Source organism: Trichosurus vulpecula, chromosome 7 (genome assembly GCF_011100635.1).
Source record: "Trichosurus vulpecula isolate mTriVul1 chromosome 7, mTriVul1.pri, whole genome shotgun sequence".
In the NCBI taxonomy this organism is placed as follows: domain Eukaryota; kingdom Metazoa; phylum Chordata; class Mammalia; order Diprotodontia; family Phalangeridae; genus Trichosurus; species Trichosurus vulpecula.
This window is the reverse complement of record NC_050579.1, coordinates 21,430,597-21,442,792: the sequence shown is the minus strand read 5'-3', so window position 1 is coordinate 21,442,792 and position 12,196 is coordinate 21,430,597. Positions and strand designations below refer to the sequence as shown.

The 12,196-nt window shown below is 46.1% G+C and overlaps 1 protein-coding gene across 1 annotated transcript in view; it reads right to left on the bottom strand.

Annotated features, from left to right (window-relative positions):
• FKBP6 (FKBP prolyl isomerase family member 6 (inactive)) overlaps window positions 1–12,196 on the bottom strand; it is a 44,075-nt gene that overhangs the window by 22,560 nt on the left and 9,319 nt on the right. Inside the window, exons 5-8 of the mRNA XM_036768603.1 lie at window positions 11,777–11,896; window positions 3,382–3,576; window positions 2,130–2,239; window positions 1,340–1,429 (exon numbers count right to left, since the gene is read on the bottom strand). Coding sequence (XP_036624498.1) covers window positions 1,342–1,429; window positions 2,130–2,239; window positions 3,382–3,576; window positions 11,777–11,896 — 513 coding nt within the window. The 3' untranslated portion in view covers window positions 1,340–1,341. The remainder of the gene's footprint in view (window positions 1–1,339; window positions 1,430–2,129; window positions 2,240–3,381; window positions 3,577–11,776; window positions 11,897–12,196) is intronic.

The window sequence follows — 12,196 nt, the reverse complement described above, 5'->3', positions numbered from 1 at the left end:
GGGTCAGTATCTAAAAAGGATCTGAGGCTGCACTTAAACTCAGGTCTCTATCCACTGCACACCCCAGGTCAGAACACCATGGCTTCAGAGCTGGGAGCCTTGAGGCCTGGCACCTGCAAGAAAGCCAAGCTCCCAGCTGAACTAGGACACACCAGGTTTGTTTCTGGGTAAGAAAAGGGGAACATGTCAAGGGGTTCAGGGCATGCAGAAAACCTGCTGTCCCCACTAGAGCAGAGCTGAAGTCTGAGAAGAGCCAAACGGGATGGGGGGGTGGGGTCAAGCAATTTCTCAATTTGAATATTGGTGAATCTTTCCATCCTGAGCGTGAGGGGGAGGATGAGGATGGGGCGTTTGCTGCTGGTCTCAACCTGGCACCTGAGCAGGCAGGGAGCGGCAGCCCCCAAGGCCCTCCCATGAACGGGCCCTTTGACGGCGGCCTGCCTGTGCTGCCTGCCTGTGCTGCTCGGAGGCCTTCACAAAGCCGAGGTTTATCGCCGCGCCTCCGTTCAGCAGCTGTCGTTAGGAGCTCTCTTGTTTAACTTCCCTCAGGAGAACAGCCTTATCTTTGCGGCTGAGCAGGTGTTTGAGGCAGGTGGGTTTTTTTTTCCATGGATTAAGTAACAGTTGATGAGCAAGTGTATTATTATTCTGTGCACTCAGGGAAATCTTAATGGTGGGAACCGTGCTGGATTTAACTCTCTAGGAACTCTGACGTGGAATGGAGGGAAATGCTTTTATTAAAGATTTCCCATGCACCCAAGTGCTGCGGGGACAAGCAGAAAAGCCCACTGAGGAACCTCCCCCAGAATGCTTGGGTTTCAGAGGCCAATGGCTCCCACTCAGGATAAGCCAAGTGAATCTGGGTCCTGAAAAGATTCGGGTCCTCACACAAACCAGAGCAAGAGAACCGTGGCTCTCTGGTTTTGAGCTCTCAATTCAACTTCATTAGCCATTTCCTGTTACTCACAGTTTACTGGGGAGAGCAACAAAGTCCTAGGTGTGAAGCAGTAAGCCCTTGTTTAGAATCCAACCATAGCCAACAGGCAAATCCCTTAAATGCCCAGGGCTTCAGTTTCTCCATCTGTAGCTTGGGGCCGATGATCCTTGCTCATCACGGTCTCCCCGGGCGTTCATTATGACTGAGTGCTCTCTGGAGGTCTCCTGGGGCCTCAGGAGAGCCCCCACCTCTACATCTTGCCTCTGGCTCCCAGCAGCATGGGTAGTGATGGCTTGCTCTCTCCCACTCAGGTCTGTCACATCCCCAATCTACCCCTCCATCAGTCCCAGCCTTCGGCCCAGGGGGCTCATGCCCTTCACCCTTTTCTGGCTCTCAGCTTACCTTCAGTCCTGTTGCGCAGCAGAGGAATGGAGAGGAGAAAATATCCGGTAGCACATTTCCTTCTCTTTATCCATGTAGTGTCTGTAACAGCTTTTGGAAGAGAGAACAAATTGCTTCTAAAAGGCCTGTTTGTAAGTGATGGCAAGTACAAGCTCCCCAGAGCAAGGACTGTGCCCTTTTTGTCATTGAGCACAAGGTGGGAGCTTTAGGAATGGTTCCTGCTGGGGGCGCTAACTCTCAAGCCAACAGTCATGGGGTAGGACCGTGCCAGCATACCTGGGCTAAAAGGAAGCTTTTCCTTCTGACTGGACAGCCTGAGGGGCCCAGAGGAGGCTGAGCAAGGTGGTTACCAAGCCCTTTGGCATCAGTCTGCTGAAGTCTAGGGATGCCTTGTTTTAAATGCATAAAATAATGAACATGGCTACAAAGAAAACCAACTCTAATGACACTTTCTTCCTTCAAATTCACAGACCCTGCGTGGAGAAGGTCAGCTCACATGGTTCCATGGCTTAACAGCCCTTGAATACAATGTCTTTTGATAGCTGATTATGAAAGGTTCTCTAAAGAACCATCAGCCCTGACCTGAGATGGTTATTTTTCAATCCGAAAGGAAAAATCTAAAATGTGCTGAAATTTTAGGGCATCCTTGGTAAACCTAAAGCACAGTAAGGGTGAAATCCCACATTTACGTCCATCCTCCGGCGCACCGAGCACGGCCTGCAGCCAGCCTCTCAGTATTTTCTTACGAGCAGTCCACACGGCCTGACAAGTCAGAAGGAGGGGCACTTGCCTGGCTAGCTTCTTCAGCTCCTTGTTGATGTCATGATTCAAAGGCTGTTCTCTTTGGGCTCGGACAAGGAAATCCCGGGCTCGCTCATATTCAGTCATAATAAGACAAGCCTGCCATTAAAGACGGTGAGAATTAGTGCACGTTTGGGAAAAGAAAAACAAATTTTGCAAGTAAAATTCACAAAGTAATCCACATTTAGTAAGGGTAGGGGGTCAACTGAGTTAATCCAATCACCTGAGCACACTTAAAGAAATGGAGAAGAGCTATGCTCAGAGACCTTTGTCAGGTGAGAATGTACCTCAATTTAACTAAAGGCATGAACATGCTCTGGATCCCCCTTTGCCCCTTTCCCCCCAATCAAAGGCATTTCAACTAGGTACAACAGAAAGCTGTTTGGAGGATTGATCGGGGGACTTCATTACACCCTCTGGGGCCTGCATAAAGCTGAGGGCAACTCTGGAACGAATTTATGTCATTTAGCTGCTTACTGGTGGAAGCTATCCAGCCAAGCTAAGCTTGGGGTGGGGGAGAGGAAGAGAGCCAGCTTGGGCTAAATCTTGGTCTCCCATTCCACCCTGGCCATAGGAGGACCAGTCAGAGGCTTCTGGATTTCTCCTGGTGTCCTAGTCCAAGCATCATCCCCGGAACAGTAAATACTATGTCTGCATTGGGAGCCAAGGAGAAACTGGACGCACTGGGGAAAGGCATCTCCTCCGTGAGGAGTTGGAGAAGCTGCGCCGCATTCAAGGGCCGTGCTGCACTTGAGGGCTCTGCTATGCTCAAGGTCTACAGGAGCATTCTCTCAAAGAGGAGAGAAGGACTTCCAGCAGCCAGAAGCTGTGCTCTGTACGTGGGCACTACCCACTCTAAGTGTGAACTTGGTATGTACTGGAGGTGGGAGGAATCTCACAGACTTTTGGGAGATGTTTTATGTCAATTTTTCTTACTCTACTTCCTCAGCAAATACACCCTTGATAAAAGCTAATAAAGCCTGGATGACTACTTGATATGAATGGATACTCATAGGCAGAAGCCCCTTGGTGGATGCTCTTGAGTCACAGTATTGGAAAGCCGCCTACAAGCTCCTGGGCTTCTGCTTAAGTTCGAGGGGAGATGGAGAAACTGTGCTCTGGAGGCCTGGCCGGCCAGGACACGTGGATGCTGGAAGAAGACGGGCTTTGAGAAGGTTTCTGCATTAGGGCCAGGGCTTCCTGAATCTTTTCGCCTAACAAAAGGCCAGCTCCACACTCACCTGTCCACATCTGAAGAGGGCCTTAGCATTCTTCTCATCAATAGCCAAGGCTTGCTCTCCATAGACCAGGGCCCGGGTGGGTCGTTCCAACTTGAGGTAAGTGAAGGACAGGTTAAGGAAGACCAGGAGTTTGGCACTTTCTATTTGCCCCTGTTCCTCAGGGTGAAAAGGCCTGCGGCAAAGAATCAAGGAGGCCTGTGGAGAGACAAAGCAGTTGACAGAGAAGTCTGAAAGCACAGGGAGTGAGCAACCAAAACCAGAGCCAGAAGGTCTACTCCCAGAAGAACCCAGAGGGCAGTGCCCAGTTCATTTTTGTCTTTGTATTCCCAGCCCCTAGGACCCTAGCACACAGTTGGGGGCTTCCTGTTTGCTCACCAACTAGAAATATAACAAAGTCCAACAATACGGCTTAGGAAGAGTGTTGGGCTTAAGAGAAGATGTCACCAACGAAGATCAAATGAATTTCCACTTCTGAGTTCAGAGTTCTTAAGTCCTTTGCTTTAAAGGGAACCTCATTACTGCTATAAGGAGATAACTCCCTCTTGTAAACACATAATATTCCTTCGTAGGCTAGAAAATTAAAGCTTGAAGTCACATAAGGGAAAACAGACAGACGACACAAAATCCAACTAGACAAAAGGATAAAGGAGTCTCTGTTGGCAACTATTTTCATGGCTAAACGGACCTGTGGCGTCTGACCCACAACAGCCGTCTTGGCAAATTGCATGGTCCTCATTTAACAAACAGGGAAATTGCTACCCAAAGAAAAGGAGTGATTTGCCCTAGAGAAAACACAAGAAGGTGCTAAAGCCACATCTGCTGTATTTGCGACCACAGTAGGGGCTGTATATTTGTAACCCCAATAACTAGCGAAGAGCCTGGCACACAGTAGGTATCTAAGAAATACTTGTTGATTGATGCTCGAGCTGCTACAGTGACAGCCCACAGATGCGTACCCTCCCTTCCCAAGCCTACAAAGAAGACAGGGTCACTTTACGATTAATATGTGATATATAATTTTTCCACCAGGTGGTGCTATGCTCAAGTGACCAGTGTGTCTGTCTCTCTGGGTCTCCCCTGCCTCCGCCCCCAGAAGATTTTTTCCTATGAACATGCAGAAACCACTTTTTGCACCAAGCTACACAACTTCAAAAGGACTAGGAAAGCATGAAACCCTCTGAATTCTAGGCTAAGGGTTAATATTAAATACTCCTTGGGATGACCATCAAAATAGCATTATCTACCGCCCTAGAGGCTTGGGAAAGTCCCTGGCTCCGTCAGACCTGTATACCTATGCTACACAGGTGATCACCTTTCTGCAGCCACGTGGTTTTTATTAACAAAAAAGATTTGCAGAGAAGCCTGCCAAGCAGCTCTTATCTCCCCAAACCTCCTCTACCCTCCTCCCAGTGTTCTCTCTCTGGCTATCACACAGACAGTTCCAGAGTATTCACCTTCCCCTGACCTTGTGGGGTCATGGGAAAACTGGAGAGGATGGATTGTGAGATGGGGAGGGGGCCTGGGGGAGTGAAGTGGTCTCCTGGCTTTGTCATTAGGCTCCAAGCATCCTTCCAGGGGCTAAGCTGGACTTGCCTCTTCACAGTCTCATCCCCATTAGCTGCTCCCACTCCTGGCCTAAGGTCCCTCCCACCAACAGTAGGGATGGTTGGCAGCATAGGCTTTCTAGAAATCCTTGGTTCCAAGGGCCAATCAGCAATGGGCCTCTGTTCCTTATACTGAGAGGGAAGCCTGGCTTCAAGGAGGTTAGGGTCTCCCAGCCTGCATCTGCTGTCATCCAACAGCCCCAAACCCCAGTTACTGCTAACTCACACGGCAGTCACTCTGGCTTCCCTGATTCCCTGCCTTTACACACAGAAAAAGAAAAGCATCCAGTCGAACCCACTCAATTGGATGGGGAGGGGCTGGAAGGGGTGAAGGAGACGGCACACCATAGCTACACATGCTTCTGAGGTGTGAGGACCAGAAACGGCCAGACTTTATCTTCAATGCTTTTGGATACTGCCCATCATTTTCCCATATTCTTTCCTCCAGGCAAAGCCAAGTCACAAGAGATCTTTCTGGAATATAGGCTGAAAAATCAAGACACCTGAGATGGAGGAAATACTGAGGACAGACTGAGACAGCCCCACATGAACCATAAAGGGGAGAAGAGGAGACGGAAGCTCAGGGCTCTATTGTTGGCGTTGTCTGTTCTTTGCACGTGATGACAGAAAATTCTTTGGTGTACCCTGGTCTCCCCATTCTGGATGAGGTCGAAGTCTCTCCTCAGCACTGGCCTAGATCAAAGACCATCTCAGTTCAAGATCTGGGAAATAGCTCCAAGTAGAAGCCAAGACGGTGGAATAGCAGGAAAAAGCATAGTGACCTCCCCTCCCTCCAAAAAGATCTAGAAAACATACCAGACTGAATCCTTACTGGGAAATCCAAGAAAAAAGTCACAGTGAGTCTTAGCCCAAGTCAACATAGGGAGACAGAGAAGTCTGGACACTGGAGCCATGAGCACCCTGGGGACAAAAGGAGGTACCAGACCCACACTGGGGCACCACAGCTGACAGCTTTGTTCTGCATCACAGATCCAGGGTGAACTAAGCAGAAGACCTGCCCTGGGTTGGGGGGGTGTTCCAAGGTAAGGTACAATGCTCTTGTCCATATACTGAGAAGAGCAAGTTCTGAGCGGGGTCTCAGATCTATCCCCCAGCCCAGTCTGAAGCCTGCAGAGGAAAAGCTGGGGCAGGAATCCTTGACCAAAGGGGAGCCAGTGTGGCCAGAATGGCCTTTGTTTTCTTTGAGTGACTCAGCTTACCTCACTGGGTGCTGGGGCTTCTCTTCTGGGGCAGGAAGCCCAGCGACCATATCTGGGAACAGAGAACTTCCTGTGTGATGAGTCATGGGGCTGGCTGAGGGGAGGTGTTGACTCCAGAGCCACGCCCTATTGGGTGTTAACCTAGGGGAAGGGGACAACTCAAGAACCAATCGGCCCTGGTCATTCAGGCGGCCCTTGATGACATCAAAAACTCCATAAGAGGAGAGAAGACAGCTTGAAGAGCCCTTTTTTCCTTTCCGTTGGAGCCAGAGATGCCTACAGCTGAAGCTGACACAGGAGCTGCCAGTAGTAGAGCTGATCCACATGCGGAATGAGGAGTGCTGAGCAAGGACTTGAGGCCAGTGGGTAATCTTCTTACCATAGAGGGGAAGCATGTACACGATTTTGCTTTATACCATCATGCTTCTCTGTGTGTGGCCTCCTGGTTACTCTTGTGAGGCGGACTTATTGGGCCTGGAAGCTTTTGATCAAAATATCAAAATGGGGATGCTGGTTTGTGGGCCAGTTACTGTGGAGTTTAAATACATGCTTTAGTTCTTCTGCCTTCTACCTAGAGAATTCCTTATATCCTGTGGTTCCAAACCTTTCAGACATATATGAGATTCTCTTTGAAATCATAAATTCTGCCTTCATAATACAGCCTACTGGTCTGTCACTGGGAACCACAGAAGTTCCCAACTGGCTGACACTGGCTGACTCCAGCAGCCATCTACTGTTGCTCAGATCCAAAACCAGTTCAAGAACTTGTGGAGTTTGGATCAAGCCTTCAGACTTTGCCTTGGATTGACCACTTTGGGTATGCTAAAGCTGGCAGTTCACCAACCTGAGCTGTCCCTGAAATCCCAGAACAAAAACCTAAGACATCAGCAAGACTATCGGCCAAGACCTTCTGTAAAGCAGTTCACAGAGTGGGGTGAAGCCATGACGGCGGAGCTCCACAGGCTTTGGAGCAACACCTCAACACAAAGTTTGGAGCAGTAGAACCAACAAAAGGATGCAATGAAACAATTTCCGGCCCAAAACAACTAAGAAGGTTGACAAGAAAGATCTGTCTCATTGGGGTGAGAGTGGAGAGTAGTCCAGTGCAGGCTGTGCCCTGACAAGCCAGCGGCAGGTCTCAGGGGCATGTGCATTGGCAGCTGGGCAGCTGCCTCAAGAGCTCTCAGCCCGTAGCAACTGATAAGTCTAATTTCTCAAATATATAGAAGAATGAGTCAAATTTATAAGAATATAAGTCATTCCCCAATTGATAAATGGTCAAAGGATATTAACAGGCAATTTTCAGATGAAGAAATCAAAGCTATCTATAACCATAGGAAGAAATGCTCTAAATAACTATGGATAACTCCAAGGTACCACTTCACACCCATCAGATTGGCTAATATGTCAGAAAAGGAAAATGACAAACGTTGGAGGGGATCTGGAAAAACTGGGACACTAATGCACTTTTGATGCAGTTGTGAACTGATCCAACCATTCTGGAGATCAATTTGGAACTATGCCCAAAGGGCTATAAAATTGTGTGTACCATTTGATCTGGCAATACCACTACTTGGTCTGTATAGCAAAGAGATTTTAAAAAGAAAGGAAAATGACCAATACGTACAAAATGTTTATGGCAGCTCTTTCTGTGGTGGAAAAGAACTGGAAATTGAGGAGAAGCACATCAATTGATGAACGGCTGAACAAGTTGTCACAATGTATGATTGTGATGAAATACTATTGCACTACAAGAAATGATGAAGGGGATGCTTTCAGAAAAACCTGGAAAGACTCACATGAACTGACGCAAAGTGAAGTGAGCAGAACCCAGAGAACATTGTACGACATTGTAACAACAATATCATAACAATGATCAACAGGAATGACTTAGCTATTCTCAGCAATCAAATCATCTAGGACAATTCTGAAGTACTCATGATAAAAAATGCTGCCTACCTCCAAAGAACCGATGAAGTCTGAATGCAAACTGAAGCATTCTTTTTTTTTTAACTTTATTTTTCTTGGGTTTTGTTGACCTGTGTTTTCTTTTATAGCATGACTAATATGGAAATATGTTTTGCATGACTACACATGTACAACTTATATCAAACAGCTTGCCATCTCAGGGAGGGGATAGGAGAGGTAGCAAGAGAATTTCAAACTCAAAATTTTAAAAAATTAATGTTAAAAACTGTTTTTACATGTAATTGGAAAAAAATGAAACATATAATAAAAATATAAAATAATATTAAAAAAAAAAGATCTGTAAAGAGCCTGATCCTAATATCAATTCTGAAGTCAGGAAGTAAGCTGAAAGAGAAAACAAAAAAAAAATTCCCTTCTCCATAAAAAGCTATTGTGGTGAGAGGGATGCTCAAGACACAAACCCTGAAAAAGAGAATGATTCCAAAATATCTACAAGCAAAACCTCAAAGAAAAAGACAGCTTGAGCATAAATGCATGAGATAAAGCATAAATTTATAAAAGCAAAATCTTAAAAAAGCCTTTATAAATGAAACAAGTGTTAGAAAATAAATTGGAAAAGAAATGAGAGCCATGGAAGAAAGAATCAAAAAGGAAATTAACAGCTTGGTACAAGAGGTACAAAATCTGCCCAAAGCCACAAACTCCCTGAAAATCAAAATAGACCAAACAGAAGTCAATGATTCCATGAGACAAGAAGAATATTAAACCAAGGTCAAAAGACTGAAAAAAAAAATAGAAAAAGAACTCTAAGGTATCTCAAAGTAAAGACAATTGACCTGTAAAACATGTAAAATACAGTATCTGTTTATGGATCTGTAATTACATTATGTATCAGTGACTCTCAAAACATCTTGTACCAGATAAAAAAATATAGTTACAAAGGCATATAACAGATTAATATTTACTACACCCAAGACTGCAAAACATTAGGAAATGTAATCAGTGAAACTACTGTAAAAACTGGCTGGTGATAAGAAGAAATGTGGCAGTAGATGTCATCACCATAAACTACAGGAAGTTCCAAATACGCCAATGATCAGAAAAATGAGGCAAATTAATGATGTGTTCATTGTAACTGGAGAGAAAAAATGTATTTGAATAAACGAGAAAATATCGTAGGAGCGAAAATAGATGGGCTTGATTATTCAAAAATAAAGGCATGTTTACATGATAAAAAGCAACAATCTGACAGCAAAATTGAGGAAAAGCTTTAGAGTATGTATATCTGATAAAATTTTGATATATAAAATACTTTAGGAATTAACATGAATTTATGCAGTAGTACCTATTCCCCAACATAGATGGATAAATATATGTTTATTAAAGTTATCAACAACCACTTAAATTCTAATAATTAAGAAGTGAAAATCCAAACAACTCTGAGGTCCAACCTCACAGCCAAACTGGCAAAGACATAACAAGCTAAAATTCAATTCTGATCTGGCTTTGGGGAAACAGTCACAGCATTGGGGCTAGATCTGGGAACTGGTACACTCTGGCACAATGGAGCATGGTACAGTAAGGTGTTACTAACCTCAGAAAACCCTCTGACGCTAGGATTCACTACCAAGACCATACACACAACGTTATGGAGGGAAAACAAGACTTTGCTCTACAAAAAACACTCCTAAAGGCTTTAATGGTAAAGGCTAAGGGCCCATAGGTCTAACAATTTGAAAATAACTGAATAAATTGTTCTATTAGTGCAAGGGAATGTCACTATGCTTAAAAATCACAAATACAAAGAATACAGAGAAACACAGAAAGCTTGTGACAGCCCAGAACCACAATTCTGGATTTACACAGATGAAGCTGAAACTTGTGATCACTTCAGAGTTTCTTTTTTGGCTCCTCCTCCAACACAGCATTTCTCCCAGGAACATCAGAATGTGGTTTACATCTAGGGATGTGTCCACAAAAAGGCGAAAGGCTTTCTCAGACAGCTACTCACGCAGCAAGACACTGAATATGTTGCGTCCAACTCTTTGTGACCCTGTGGACCAACTATTCATGGGGGTTTCTTGGCAAAGATACTGGAGGGGTTTGCCATTTCCTTCTTCAGTTTTATGCAGGCAGGGGGTAGGTGACTTGCCCAGGGACACGCAGCCACTAAGTCTGAACTCTGGTGTTTCTGACTCCAGGCTCAGTGCCTCTACCCACCATGCTACCCAGCTGCCCCATACCAAACACAGGTCCAACTTAATTTAACCTAACAAAAACAAGAACCTACGAAGACTGTGAACCTGACCCTATGATGAACCAAAACAATTGTTCTTTCCCCCGGTAGCTGCCACCTCTCTAGGAACCTACAGAATTAGTCCTCTAGACCTTTACTGGACCTTGAGTTTGAAGCCCCCTCACTAGAAGAAAGCACTCAGGGATACCAGAGTCACACAGCCTCCTTTTCCTGTCATCCTCCAGACTTAGAGGATTACCCTAGATCTGAAGCTTCCCCCATACCAGTATGGTTGCTAGACCTCCACGGTCCCCACAACTCACAGTACCAGCTGTGTGGCCCTTGGCAAGTCACTTCACTCTGTTTGCCTTTGCCAAGAAAACCCCAAATGGGGTCACAAAGAGTTGGACGTGATTGAAAAACAAGAGAATAGTTGAGTTTGAGGAGAAGGTGGCAAGATATCCATGTCTAAAATGAAACTCAGTGAACAGTAAAAGACCTCTGGGCCTACTGGGTCTAGCACACATCCCAAAAGGAATCCCTACTGTGATAGACCCACACAATGTCGTTCAGCCTGTTTGAAGATCTCCAACGAGGAAGAACCCATTCCTTCCCAAGCCAGCTCATTCTGGGATAGGCTTTGAACACTGCTTCACCCCTAAAATAAAATTTTCCTCCCAAACGTCCAGTTTCTTCAAGGATACCACCAGTTTTCCAGATGAGAAATCGTGGAGTGATCACTATTTCACTTCCTTCTATAGGGGGTGAAGGCCTAAGCCCACATGCAGGTGCATGGCATGAGAGTGAAACTTTGAACAGGATGGAAAGGCCAAAGGGGCCAGCTCTTAGCAAAGGAAGACTGCAGGGTGTTGCTCTCTCCATCTCCCAAACTGCGGTCCCTGAATAAATCTACTGCCACTCTACAATAACTATTTATACTGCCAGCTAATTTGTTGGGGAGAAAAAAGGAGAGCCCCTGTATGTAACATGCCATAAACTCAAATGAATTAACAACAAAGACAAGTGTGAATATGGGTCCTTGGGAGAAAAAGCCATGGGAATGTTTGCCAAAGCGAGGCAAGAGCATGCTCACAGGGGCCGATAAACAAATGAGGATGTGGAGGATCCTCGCTGTGTTCTGGTCTGGCTTGCCCGAGTGTGGGTGTCCATCCCAGGTGAGCAGCAGAGGAAATCTGCTAATCAAAGGGAGATAAGAACCAGAGGGGGATCCAGCCTGCAAATGCAAGTTACCCAGCAGCCACTGCCACACCTGGCCTTTGGCGACTCTGCCAGCTAGCAGCAAGCGACTTGCCAGTGTGTACGCTACTTACTCAAGGCGAGATTGTGATGTCCTTCCCTCAGGGACAGAAGAGGCCACTGGGGAGCCTGCCCGCAGGATCTCTTACCCTTTTGTATCTCTCCTTGGCATCGTGAAAGCGGTTCTGGCGAAAGAGGTAGTTGCCAAATTCACGTTCTGTGCCAGCCACCTTCAGCACCTTCTCTAGGGGGAACACGTCCTGTTGCTTCTGAGGGAACAAAAACAAAGGCCTCTGTGGTGATACCACTAAGCTCATGGACTTGACCACTACAGGACCAAAGGGCGTTCACAGAGACAGGATTTCAAACATCTTGGTCTGGCCAGACTTGGCTGAACCACTGAATTTGATAAGGTTCCCAGAGCTGCCCAGGGGCAGAAAAGGGAAACCAGACCAACGTCTGCCTCGTGACCTGAAGGAGGACGCATGGCCACCCTGTGTAACCAGCCAGAGTTCAGAGCCCAAGTCTCGCCTTCAGATCCCAGCCATCCCGATATCCAGGCCAGGGCT